This window comes from Seriola lalandi, unplaced genomic scaffold (assembly GCF_002814215.2).
Source record: "Seriola lalandi dorsalis isolate HSWRI2012SDOR001 ecotype SW California unplaced genomic scaffold, Sedor1 jcf7180002054598, whole genome shotgun sequence".
NCBI lineage: Eukaryota > Metazoa > Chordata > Actinopteri > Carangiformes > Carangidae > Seriola > Seriola lalandi.
This window is the reverse complement of record NW_019525151.1, coordinates 408,454-422,918: the sequence shown is the minus strand read 5'-3', so window position 1 is coordinate 422,918 and position 14,465 is coordinate 408,454. Positions and strand designations below refer to the sequence as shown.

The 14,465-nt window shown below is 41.0% G+C and overlaps 1 protein-coding gene across 5 annotated transcripts in view; it reads left to right on the top strand.

Annotated features, from left to right (window-relative positions):
- Window positions 1-515: 515 nt before the first annotated feature.
- The window catches only part of afap1l1a (actin filament associated protein 1-like 1a), a 26,522-nt gene continuing 12,572 nt past the window's right edge, over window positions 516-14,465 (top strand). For 2 of the 5 annotated variants that reach the window (XM_023419300.2, XM_023419299.2), the window contains exon 1: window positions 516-639. In XM_023419300.2, the coding sequence (XP_023275068.1) occupies window positions 597-639 (43 nt within the window). In that variant the 5' untranslated portion in view covers window positions 516-596. Of the gene's footprint in view, window positions 640-4,477; window positions 4,519-11,801; window positions 12,014-14,465 lie in introns of those variants that run through there. The other 3 variants (XM_023419302.2, XM_087177393.1, XM_023419301.2) reach the window with 3 other exon arrangements.

Genomic DNA, 14,465 nt, shown 5'->3' with positions numbered 1-14,465 from the left:
GTGTTCTCGTAATCTTCACATTCTTCTTTTACAGATTTATTCTTTTTTAAGGGACTCCTATGACTCCATATGTGAGAGCCACCTGTATGACTGACCTGTACATATTCTGTTCCTGTTCAGGTACATATTTTTATTGTATTGTATGTGTTGTATGTTCTGGTTGTGAGGCATTGCCATTTCATGAGAGATCTACCTAAGAGTGCTGTGTGAGAGCCATCTGTATGACTGACACAATAAATGACTGCATACAAAGGCAGAGTCAAGGGATTGCCTGAACCCGCCAGTTACAGTTAAGTACAGCTGAGTGTGGTTACATTGGCTTCTGCTAACTAAGTTGCAAATTCCCTCCCAACATGTCAAACTCTTGATTTATGATCAAGAATCACTATACGTAGCATTGCCTTGCTCAGCTCTACCTGCAGCTGCAGCTCTATGGTGGGACTGACTTTAGGACCCAGCAGAGAAGCAGCCTCTTCCAGTTCCCTACCCGTGGATCTGTAATGTTTCCTACCCACTGTCCCTGTCAGCAGTAGCTCGTCCACACACTGTCCCACTCTCTCTCACTCATGGGCCTGCACTGAATTTCAACAGCTCACATGGACAGCATCACCAGCAGAATGGACACAAAGGGCACCAAATGTAAGTCTACTTTTTCTGATCCTGAAACACTACTGCAAAAGAGGTTTACTGATAAGTGACTGTTGACTGTTTTATGTCTCTCTGTGCAGTTTGGTGAGGTGGATTTAGATATGACTGGTATGTTTGCTTTATGTGTTAATGGGTCACTTAAAAACAGACCCTCTCACACTCCCACTGTGTGTGTTTCTTTCCTCACACACCTCTTACTGCTGCACCCTCAAGAAGGCTCCCTACCTTTCACTGGTTTTACTGGAAACAAGTGGAATGTTGCTGGGAATATATGTAGGCTACTTAAACATTAAATATTTCCAAATCCATGCCTTAATTGCACAATTTGCTGCAAAGTAATTCGCAGTCTGACTCAGTTACCACTTGTCTGAGAATACCCATGAAAGTGCTATGACACTTCCTTTCCCCCTGTAATTCTCCCTCCTGTTGTCTTGTGCTTGTAAGATAACACAATGGTAGTGCACTTTAAAAACATAAATAATGTTGCTTCAGTCTCCCCACAGCTGCTTGGAGAGGCAGAAAACCAAGTCCTGATCCACAGTCTGATTGTTGTTCTAGAAAGTGAATCCCACTCATCCTGAGTCCAGTCAGATATCTGGATGTGGAGATGAGATATTTGGAGATTAGGTGGTCATGGTAATCATTGTTTGATACTAGAAACCACTTGTAGAGAATTCTTCATAAAGACCCCTGGAGATCTACAGTGCTTTTGTGTTGAAATAGCTGGAAATACAAAAAGTGTTTTCGGCCCATGTGTTTTTTTTTCTGGGAGGGGTGCAGCTGCCCCCCCCCCCCCCCCCCCCCCCCATGACAGTACAACATTTTTCCACATTGTAAAAAAAAACAAATACACTTGCCCCCCTTGTGGGCTTTGGAGTGAGGTCAGAAGTGACAGCATTACCAGGGCAAGGTGTGACCCAGAGCAACATTTGAAGAAACATGAAGTTGTGATTTCAGCTTAAAGTTGATTTAAGTTGTTTGATCTGTTTTTACACTTCAGCTGTTGCTATCATGTTACTGCTTATAGACCTGGAAAGACTTGAGTGCTTTTCACAGACCTGCTATGAGCCGCCAGGCAGGTAAACATGTGATAGTGATTAGAAGGACCAACTTTATGGACATTTAAACTCTAATGACTACAGGTGAAAGGAAATGGGATATACTGCATATGGTACTTTATCTTCTCTCTTCTCTTATTCACCTTTTTACAGTCTCATCTCCTACAAGAAAAAAGTAAAGACTATTTTTAAATCACTTCTGTCTTTCCTGTCCATGATTTAGCTATTTTCCATCCTTCCTCAGCTTGTCAGTCAATGTGGATTATGTGGATGTTACCAGTGCGTTTGGTGTGTACACAAAGTACCTAAAGGAGGAAGTGTCTTTAGGTGTTGTCCAGGTTGGGACAAACCCTCATCTGTCCCTCCCATCTCTCTCAGCACACACACACACACACACACACACACACACACACACACACACACACACACACACACAAACACACACAGGAATTTAGCTTGAGTGACTTTCTGTTTGAGCTTTGTGTTTTTGCGTAAACACCACAGGAGAAAACAAATGGTGATGGCTTGAGATCCCTGAGGAGAACCCTACTGTTTATTTGGTCTTTAAATGATCTGATTGGCTCCTGCTAAATAACTTTGCCTTGGTTTGTTTTAAATAAGACAGCGAGTAATGATTATTCCAGTTATCAATGAATATATAAATGAATCGTCTGACTCAAAAATTGTTTCAAATTGTGGTACCACTTTACAATAAATACTACCCTTATAAATGATTTATTAATGGGGTATAATTAGGTTATAAATTCGGTTATTAACACTTTACGAATCATAAATAAACTATTATAAACAAGTTATAACACAGTTTTCATACATTGACAAGGCTCCTTTTACCAGTTATAAATAATACTAGCTCATTAGTAAGATCAATGAGTTTTAAGCATTAACTTGATCTTGCCAAATAGTGAGCCTGCATCAATGTATGATGTGTTATACTGTCACTATGCTGACTGTGTTATAACTTGTTCATAACTGTTTATTTATGATTTATAAAGTGTTAATAACCGAATTAATAAAAGGGTAGTCTTATTTTAAAGTGGTACCAAAGTTGTTGTTGATAAACATTCTTTAATCAGCACTGTTTCAGTCTCCCAGTCTTTTGTGTTGCTAAAAGCTGTGTGGAGTCGCGTGACTTTAGATATCAAGCTTTGTTTGAAATTGATGAGAAGCAGGTATGAGCTTGAATGGTGGGAGCTACTTAATATGCATTGTCCAAGCCAGCTGGAGCAGCAGTGTAATAAAAGGTTTTGTGTCCACAGTTACCTCTGTGAGAAGCAGAGCGTCAGGTGGGTGTGAGAGGGGAGAGGCTGTCCCCGCAGAGTTGCATTGCGGTGGTGGGATTGTCTGTGATTTAGCCCCGCAGATATGATGAATTGTGGCTATTGTCAGGATGTTTTGGAGCATATGGAAGAACTTGTGGACAAAACAGTGATCTGCTGTGGACTCTACAATGATACATGAATGAAAAATACTGCTCTTGTAAGCACAAATCTTCTGCATGCTTTCCTCTGATGAGATTGTTGGAGTGCTCCACATATCAACATTCCTCTGAGAAATATGTGAAAAAAAAAAACTGTGTGCGTGCGTTTGTGCATTGTGAAGTTTTAAATAAACAATTCAGTTTTATTTGGCACAAAGCAGAGTCTGAGAACTTCTTTGAGAGTGCACAAAGATTTCAACTAGTGGCATTTGAACTAAAACGTGTTTTCAGTTGGTTTAGGTTAGCAGGGCAAATGAGCACCATTAAAATGCAGTCTGCTGTCGTCATCAAGCCGTTGGTCACTGACCTCACTGTGTGAGCCTTTATGCCATATTTCTCATTATGTATGCTGTAATCTGCATGTTCACGTAACAAAAGCGGTGTCTGTGGAAATAGCTTGACTTCAATGTTTATATCATCCTTAAAAGGCTATTCAAGTACATTACAGTCTGAGTCTTACTGTGATAGTTTTAGCTAATGTAACTATAATGCAGTGGTGTGATTATTCAGATTGTGGACAGAAGTGCCCAGTGATAAGCAGCTCTCTAATGCAACCCAGTGAGACCATGGAGCCTACACAACTTTAAGAATTCATGATCTGTTTTATTTTGATCTTAATACATTTTTTAAAATTTAATTTCATGTGTCTGTTTCACATTCTGTTGCAGACCATACCAGCAAATAGCTTTACATTACAAAGGAAAGCTGTCTCCAGTGGAGCACTCACATCCACTATCTTTACAATGGCCTGGTGTATACAGTGTTATTGTAACCAATTAGAACATCGGCTACAATAATAAGACCCAGGATGTAAAGACAGGGGATCACCCTTGTGGTTTTGTTATTTAAGTTCTGTTTGCTCAATCAACTTTATCAGAAATGCTTAGACATAAAATAAGTGTACAGACATGCCAACGGTCACACAAACAGTACCTTATATTATATACAGTATGGTATATTCATATATGCCTCATAATGCATGAGCTGTAAATCATGCACGACTGTGGACCAGCCCTATAAGAAGTGGAATTCCCCTCTTTAACCCCAGTGAAATGAGGAGATCACTATGATTCATATGGCTCGGATGTGTGCAGGGTATTTGTGTCTGTGTGTGTGCGTGTGTGGTCGTGCACGTGTGCATTGTGTATAAGCAATGGTCATTCTCTGCACAGCTGTTTATGGGGTATCCATGGAGATATGGTGCACAACATTGCAGCAGGGGACTACAGAGTGTATATGACACTTGGAAATGTGGTGCTTTCTTCTGTTGCAGAGGGTGAAAAGTGACTCTGCCCGGGGTTTATAAGCACACAGGTACGTACAAGCACTAAATTCAGAGGCCTAATTCAGATTTATTGTAGAAACTTGGCAGAATATAAGAGTCTTAGATAGAATAAGACTTGTCCAACCTGTTATCAGTTAGGTTTACGATATGTTACTTGAGAACAGCCATAATTCAGCACTGATATATGATTCGTGTTATTATACAGGTGTCGAAATTTTTTTTTTGACCTTAGGGATAAATCCAGGTGAGCAGTTCAAACAGTGTAGTGTACAGATGGTACTGACAAGTGTGTTTCTGGTATGTACTAAGAAAAGACTTTAAACACTCTTCCTGGAAAGCTATCTAAAATACACAGTCACTTTATCCCACAGACACTTTGGTGTTGGTATGCGCCAACAAGAAGTTAAAGATGTAGTTAATGTCTTGTGTTCATTTCTAAGGCAGAGATTACTTAAAATGAAAAACTGACACAGACACATGGTCGGCCCCAGGCCCTTGACCTTACATGGTCTACGCTTGCTCTTTGCCTTTTTGTTTCAGTCCCTCCGCCAATTCTGTTGCACAAATTTCAGTGAATGTACGGGACTGTTCCTTTGCAGGTATCCCTCTTGATCCTGCTTGCTCCGCAGTCCAACAAATAATGTATCATTTAGTGTTAATATTGATTATTTCTTAATGGCAATTTTACCATAAATACTTGCTTTCTGCAGCTCATGCGTTTCTTATTGAAACTGTGTTGAGCGAATTCAGTGTTCATTTTTGAGGTTGTATTTGTGATGTTTCGTAACAATTGTGTAACTTTACAACGAAATACAACGTACCTTTTCTTCGTATGTGCAACTGAGTGACTCTTTAATTTAAGATCCTTTTCCTCCTTTGACACTGTGGTTTCAAAACTGACTGTGTAAGTGGTGATTGATTCTGGAAATACTGCATCAACTCATTAACAAAAATACTGGATGATATTATGTGTGGCCTAAATCCTGCTACATTCATCCTAAAGCAGCTACAGCTAAACAATGGTCATTTAGTGGTGATTTAGTAATGATTATGAATGACTGTTTAGTTTTCAGATAAACAGTACACCCAAACATTGTGTTTAATCAAGACGTATGATACCATTACACAATAAACTGGAGCAGTAATGTGGAACACAGTCAGTTTGTACTCGTTCATATGATTGAGGTTTCCCTTCTTATAGATTCCTCTTAAACTTCTGAACAACGAGAGAAATGCAAAAAACACCCCAGCTCATCTTCAGGGAGAATTCGTACATAACATGATAAAAAAGATCCAGACAACAGCAGTAAGAGGTTGAGAGAGTGTCCTAGTTCTGTAGTGAGAAACTGAAAAAGACAGTTCTCCGGTCAGAATCAAATTAACACAAAAAATCCCAAATGGAGACAAAGCGGCCCCTTTTCTCCCTTTGTGCTTGTGTGACTGTGTGTGAGTGTGTGTTTGCAGGCCTGTTTGTGTGTTCTGTGTATATTACCCTAGTCTGTGCAGCATCAGTAAAGCAGTGCTTCCACTTGCAGAATAGCATCTTTCTCAGTGTGTGAATACTTTTCTGTGAGGGAGACATAGCATTGTGGTGATCTCATAGGACTCAGGGCAGATATGGGATCTGAAAAATACTGTAGGGCCTTTGTCTGTCAGCAGGCTGAGTCAAGCCCTCTGTGCCATCCCGGACTTGAATAACTCAGAGAGCAAAAGATGAAAAATGAGAATGAGGGAAAAGAAGCTTAGCAGACAGACATCGCCTACATCATGTGACCTCTAACCTTTGACCTGAGGCCATATTGAGAAATACCCAAATGCAACTGTTGCCACCTGGTCAGTGCTATTATTCCATTATCAGACAACCTCGACCAATCTGACCATTTTTTACCTGCTGTTTTAGGGTTGCTGGGAAGATCAGCATATCCCATGATGAACTGGGGAAAGAAAAAGAAGTTCCCTGGAGACTTTCTCAGTCAAGCACAGCACTAAATTGTCACACTTGATGATCAGCTAATGACACAATAAGGCAGGAAGTGAAGGATTACAGGAAGTATGAATCTGATGGTATAAACAGTTTTGTGGGAGGAGCAGGGAGCACTGTCACAAGAATGGAAAACTCATTCTTACACAAAGTCTTTCTTTTAGGGTATCAGGAGGTATTAAAGACTCCTTGCTGCCTGTTTTCTACCATGTCCTACTATACACAGTGATTCATTTCCATGGCATGTATCTTTGTTTTTGGCGCTGATTGGGCTGATACCATGTAATATCATCCAAGGGATAAAGATCACTACAGCAATGCAAAACAATGAAGAAACATGGTAACACTAGGCAGGAAAATGAGCAATGCTTTACTAACCTGACCTGTAACTGGGGCCATTGACTCTGCCTCACTGCTGAGATAGCAGCTCCCTGCTATCACCACTGCTTCCCAGATTACTCAACTGCAGTGAAGCCATGGGGAGCTGTGTGTGTGTGTGTGTGTGTGTGTGTGTGTGTGTGTGTGTGTTTGCGCGTATGTACCTGTGTGTCTGAACATCAAAAGCGGGAGTACACAGACCCATAATTCTCCCTCTCTGTCACCATGGAAACATCCTAAGCTTAAGAGGCCTAATGACTTTGAGTAGATTTATTTCCCTCTGTGACAGGCTTGTTAGAGTGGCCTAATTAGAAGGAGTTTGGATGCACGTTCAAGATAGAAATTTGTTATAGACGTCGTTGACTGCAGCCCATTTGAATGATGTATATAAATATTTGCTAAGATGGGATGAATTTAATCAAGCTTTGTTCTTTTTAAGGGAAATTTAAACTAAAGATATACAACTGAAAAGTAATAGTGCTGTGAAATGCACACTCCAAATACTTAAGGTTTTGCCTGATTCGATATCACAAAATTAATGTTTTCAAGTAAGCAGTCAGCCAAAGTGTTACTCTGTATGTTGGTTCACCAGCCAATTATTTGGTTCTGAAGTAAAAAACTAGGACAGAATACTACCTACTGTATCCACAAAGCAATCAAGGCATCCATATCCCTGGACAGTTGCGATCTCTAGTGTATTACTGTACTGGTGCACACACTCGTTGAGTTTCATGGAGTGTGGGATCTGTGCTGTGTTTTATGATAACCTGAAGCATCTTACCATGTACAATAAAAACAGTGGGCAGAACATGTTTTTTCCCCTCTCTCCTTAATTTGTGTACCTTTACGACTCCTCCAAACCAAATAAGTTTTTCCACATTTGCCCCTCACCTGCTGCTCAACTCCAGCATGTCTTGCAATGTGCATTTGCTATGTGTGTTGATTACTGCATGTTTGTCTAAACTGTCCACCCACATAATAAATGTCCATGTCAAAGCTATGAGAAATCCCCTTTTTCTTGGAGGACTACCTGCAGCAGCTAAATAAAGGTTTGTAATAGTAGTGGATTTCAAGCTCCATCATATTGTCATACCTTTGAAATTCAATTCTATCTAGTGTAGGATCTAGACAGTGCGTTGAGAATGGGGTCACCAGAGACAGTACAGTAAAATTGGGAGAGAGTCAGCTGACAGGAAGAGGAAACAGAAGGCCGGAGGTGATAGGTGATGTCATCAATGGAGGGAGGAAGCCATCTCTATAGGGGGCATATGGGGCATCGCAATACACTTGCTCAGCCCATTAACTTATGTAGGACAGGAAAAGTGTTTTGTTGGCAGCAAGCAGAATGAGATCAAAATCGGTCTCTAAGGGTCTTCAGTCGTTAGCCTATCATAGCTAGCATGACCTTTAAAAGTCCACTTTGATGATTTTCAGCCTTATCTCTGTATATTTTACATAGTTTTACAAGGCTTTACACTACCTGCCAACAGGGTCTCTACCACATTTGTTGGCCATTTCCTGATGTGCCTCCATTTTCATACTTCTCCTGGGAATCTACTGCAATTTCCTGGACCCTAAAATGTTTAAAGAAAATTAAATAGATAGGCAAAGTGCCCATAATAATAACATATAATAAGAAGTACTTAAACCATTATTAACTGATTGTTTGGGGTCAATGGAAGCAAGCTGCAAACACAATCCTGACATACTTTTAACTTTTAAATTGATGTAGCAAAGCTGTTAGCTAACAGTTTATCATTGAGCAGATATGGAGCAACATTAGCATTCACAGAGAGTTATATCTCTGTCCACCTAATGGATGTCAGTCCAATATTCACTCTCCTTTAAGCTCTGTTTTGTTGTCAACCAACTTTTTAGGGAAATATCTGACTCATTAGCTGCAAAATGCTAAAACAGTGCTGCTTAGAGCTGTGACCGCGAACCAAAACAGAAAATCTGAGGGTCCAAAAGTCAAAACAGTGAGCTGAAGGACTGAAAAATGCTCTGTAGAACATAGATATTTCTATGTTTATCACTGCCAGCAAGCCCTTTCACATACACTTCGTCATTTCATCTTTTGTTTAATAAAAATAGTGAACATTGTCGCTTTAAGAAATCTGAATAATTCATAAATGTTAATATGGCTCTCATCATCCAGCTCACATCCAGCCTAAAATGATGACTACTCTGAAAGTTAAGTCACAGATGCAGTCATCATGCCGATTAGTATCATCTTACCACTGAATCAGAAGTATCTGTTTACCTGTTGTGGGCTCCGCAGTTATCAGTTTGTGAATGCCCAGACATGTTTTGTGCTGGGGAGAGAAAAACCGTCACACTTGGGAAATGCCTGCAATCTGAGGAATAAAGTGGGAGGGGATGTCATTATGATAGGGCAGAGGCTGGTGAGTGTTGGCACAGCACTTAATGTAATTAAAAACCTCTGGCCAGCTGGTTTACCTTGCCTTTGTTAGATTGCAGGCTACACACACCCCAAGGGGTGCGATTAAAGCCTGCGGCCTTTGAAAAGGAGATATGACATCTCTGTTCTCATCTGCGTCTCTTAATGCTATGATTCAGCTATTTTCTCTAAACACACATGTCCCAGCTTTGATGAGTTGGATGGTGGTATTTAGATAACCCTCACACGGTATGAAAGATAACATTCAAACCTCTCCTGTGACTCGCTTAACATGATGAGAAAGTTACTGGGTCATATTGTTCAACTGGCTTCAGTGATGAGACAAAGAAAGACTCCCACACTGGGTTTCTGGACACCTCAAAGTCTTCAACCTGCAGTGCTCTTTCATGTCAGATCAGGTTGGGAAATGGCTGTATATCCAACATGTCCAAAGACAATAAGGAAGGGGAGACTTCCAAGAAAAACTCAGCATTTTTCATTAGATACTGATCTCTTGTGGAGTCACAGATGGTACAGTCCTTTGAGGTTCTCACAGCAGCTTTGTCTAACAGGATTTACCTCTGTATGCTTATACTGTACCTATGTTATTTCAGTGTGTGTTTTGTTAATGATTTTCTAGATTAGTCAAGTTTGAAATGCCGTGTTTTAGAAATCACCTGTCCTTAATACTCCAGTATTGCTCAAACATGACAGCTATGTACCCAGTTTTAATGAGAGGTAAAGTGATTTGTATTTCACAACTTTAGTGTGCTTTCCCATCCGTCCTCTGGCATCCACAGTCCTCTGTGAGATCACAGCTTTACGGGGATGGTCAGAGGTCGTATTTAGTCACAGTGAGAGGTTTGTCAGGCCATAACCAAGCCTGGCAGGGTGTGTCTGTGGCATCACCACTAGAGAGGACATTGGAAAAGTTGGGAAACATCATGTACGCCTCAGGGAAAGTCTGGTCTGTGTATGAAAACAGACAGTAGGAGGACTTCCTGTCTACATAATTAGGCCATTAATTTTCCATTTTCTTCACAGACATCCCTGGGAGTGTATATCTTTAAATCCTCTGTGCGACTCATTCATCGTCTGTCGTTCACTGTCTATAAGTATGTTCAAAAGATCACCTTTTTTTTCAACTTTGGCATCATTTGTGAAATAAAAAAAAGTTTTTATATTTTGCAAAGTGAGATATAAAAGTATGGCACAAAACAACGGAAGAAGAAAAGAGACAACTTTGCTATTTTTCATTTGATTGCAATCCATCCAGTTGGAATGGAAATATCCCACTCTGGACCAATGCAATTATAAGAGCATTGGTCACGCTGCTAGTGTGGCTAAAGGTGATGTTACTGTGGATAAATGTGTGGTAATATTCAGAGCATCAGAGCTACATACTATACTTATAGTAAATCAACATAATCTAGCTACAAATTGAATTGGTGTTGAATCAGTGATATAGAGAAGCAAAAATACATTTTGTCTGTACAAAAATGATGCAGATAATTACATTAAACATTAATATTATGTTGTCCATTACTCACTTTGTTGCCCAGAGTTACACTAGATGAAAAAATTGATCCCACTCTCGTGTCTGTACAATAAATACTATAATACATACAGGAAAAACACTGATCCTCCTATTTACTGTACAGACACAAGAGTGCTGCCAATCATCCCAAAAGGTATATTCTTAACTACCGGTAATGTGTATTCAATAGGAGAGGTCAAAGAGGGGTCAAAAGGGTCATACCAGGATTAAAACCAATATTTTACATGCTCATATCTAGTAACCTCACAGTCATTGTTGAGCAGTCTTGTCCATCAGCCAGCCCTACAGCTGGCTGACACTGTTTTCATTCTGCAACTGATGTATCGTAAAAGCCTACACTTAGGAGAAGCCGTGTTTTTTGTCTGTTGCTGTGCACATGGTTGTAAATTGCCTATGTGCGCCTTCAGGGTTTGTTTGTGCAATGTTACTGTGACTGATGGCAGCATGTCGCATCGTGTCGGGATGCATGAGTCTGCCTCAAGGCAACAACTCATCCACGTGTAACTGAAAAGTCTCAACTTGCCTCCACCTACACTCCACAGCCTTTACTCACTCTCTCCTATATCCTTCACCTTGTATTTTCAGTGCATTCAAAATATAGATATTACCCCTTGAACCATTTTAATGGTCCAATTATCAGTAAATTATAGTGGCAAAGATGCCCTAACAATGCCTTACTGTATCTGGTATGTTAATGGGTTCACTGGCATCTTCTGGATGGCAGACTTTGTGTACAGCTAGTTAAAGGTTAATAAATACACTGAGGGGAAGAATGTGAAAGAATAAAGAATGTGAGTTAACTATTAGTCGACATGTGTGTGTTTACACAGCAAGCCTCTCCCAGGTGCTATACGATCCCTGGGATTACAGCGGAGGGGGATCCAATAGGGCTACATACACACACACACATAGAGAGCACCACCATCACCCTACCCCCAAAAAGAAAAGAGAGGAGGGGAGACAGAGAGAGGGAGGTGGGTGGAGGGAGATAACAGATCAGAGGGAGGAAGGGAGAGGTAAAGGGAGTGTGTGTGTGCTGCAGTAGGCAGACTATAGCTCACCTCCAATACAAAGACTTTACAGGACACACACACAGGGAGGCTTTGACTCTGGAATATCTCCTACAGTATCTGTCCGTGTATGAATGAACCGATTCTCCTCTGTAACCTTGGAAAATGGTGGGACTCTCATCCACTGCTGTTGAGGGTAAGTGTTGTCTGTAGCTTGTCTGAATATTAAAGCAAGTGGTGACTTAGGTGGAAGAAGGTGCAGGGGTTTGTGAAGATACTGAACAATGTAAAGACACACAAACTGTTGAGCTGTAAAGGTGTTGTAAACATGAGACTGAGGCATCAGGTGATGTTTACCTCAAGCCTCAAGCATCATGCCAGCTTGATGAAATACCTAGAATGGCAGTAATCCTGAATTGTTGAGAAAGCAACTGTTTGCCACCAAGACTCGATAGTGCAGCATTGTAATTTTTTAAGCCTCTTAAGACTCTTCCTGGGTTGCAAATTCCTGTGTGGTTAGCTGGAATGTCTGCCTGCAACAATATTGTGAAACAGAGTTTCTGCAGAATGACCAGATTCAGTCACTTACAACATACTGGGGAAGCTGTGTGTGCGTGTGTGTGTGTGTGTGTGTGTGTGTGTGTGTGTGTGTGTGTGTTTTGCAAGATAAGTAAGCTCAGCATGAATACAGCCCTTTGGCATGAAAAGGAGGGGGTTAAAAAAAAAAAAAGAAGAATATGTGCACCCGATTGAGGTCACATTATTCTTCATATCAGGGTTTGTTGGACATGTTAGCACAGGTGCTCAACTCGCTGACATTACTCACCCCCACCTCCCCCTCTCTTTCACTCCCTCAGAAAGTCTGCTAATGTAAGCCTCTTTTAAAGCTCTGAGTCTGCACTATTAAACAAACTACTCATTCTGTTTCACAGAAGTCTACACATACACACACACAGATGCACTTTACAGAGACTTGCACTATTAACAAGGTGAGGAATGTGTCTAGTGTTTAATGGCTATTGTCAGGCAGGTGTGAGGGGGTAAATGTTTGAATGTGTCCAAAGCTTTGAATAGCTTTACACATTCCCCTACCCGTCTTTTGTGTGTGTTTTTCATTTTTTTAGGGGGAATATTCCCTCGTAATGTTTTTGTTAAGGCTTAAAAGAACCTTAAATGATAAAACCTGAGATTAAAGTCTTGGTTTGTAGCTGCAGATATTACAATTTCAGCTTAGTATGACTTTGATTAAACCTTATCCAGTCTGTTTTATGTAGCATTAACATCATATGTGAGCTTGTGTGGAGTTTCCCCCAGGTGCTGGGCTCAAAATCTGTTTTATCTGGCTTTTAAGTACATCAGACACATCACACACACACACACACACACACACACACACACTCACACTCACACTCACACACACACACACAGAATTCAGAGTACCTCTGAACAGTTGCAGCAGGGATTTAAAGGATCATGTGCTGTTTTAGATGTGTGAGAACCATGTGAGTAGTGTAATGTTGGTTATAAAAGGCATGACCGTTGACTTAAGGGTGGCCTTATGTGCCTCACATGCCAAATACTACGCAATAATTCCTCTTAGCTCATTTTGGCGCAAGCAGAATAACACTGTATTTGTCAAATTAGACCATCAGCTTTTTGGAGCAGCAGTCCAAGTGAAGCAGTGTGATGAGCGCAGTGTCCCACTTTTTGCCAGCTCCTTGAAAGCACTGCCTTGGTCTCTGTGTTATATTTGATTTAGTGCTGAGTGGTGTGAATTTCAAATTTTCTCTGCAGTGAATGAGTCATGCTGTGGATAAGGTTCTAGGCACTAGGTTAGGGGAAGCCCAGTGGTGCGCCCGAGCCAGAATCTAAACAGCTGAAACCTCTGGCAGAGAGACAGCATCCACCAGGCCAAGACATCCCACTCTCATGAGTTTCCTCTCCTTCCCCAAACTCCACTTCCTTATTTCCGCTGGGTGAATCAGATGTTAATGAGGAAACTTTCCAGGTCCCTGCATGTATTAACTCCTCATGCCCACTTCTCGGAATGCGAGGCATATTTTGTTATTACAATGGACGGAAACTGCACTGGTGAAGAAGACAAAGTGGTTAAACAGGCACAGGCTCTTGTTGCCTTAGCAGGGCATTGTTAAACCCATAGGAAGACCCACCTCAGGAAAGTATGTCTGTCTTCAAGATCACTGTGTCAGAGGGATTCAACAAACAGTCCAACTTATGAAGAAACTCATTAATAATGCTCTGTAAACCTGCACACACACACACACACACACACACACACACACACATACACACACACACACACACACACACACACACACACACAACAGGGCCTTTTCGAGCCAGGTACACCAATGAATACTTTTGACACACCTCACCTTACTAAATACACACCATATAAGCCTCCCTGTGTGTTTCAGATTCATGTGTATGTGTACGTGTGTGCATGTACTGGTGTTTGGTTAGTGTAACTGGTCTTGTTGCCATATGACCGCCCACCACACAAAGAGTTTTCTGGCTCAGTGGCTGTCCCATGGTTGACTCCAGCAAGATGCACGGTTCAGTGGGTCCAATGTGGCTCAACTGTGAAAACTGTGTGTGTGTGTGTGTGTGTGTGTGTGTGTGTGTGG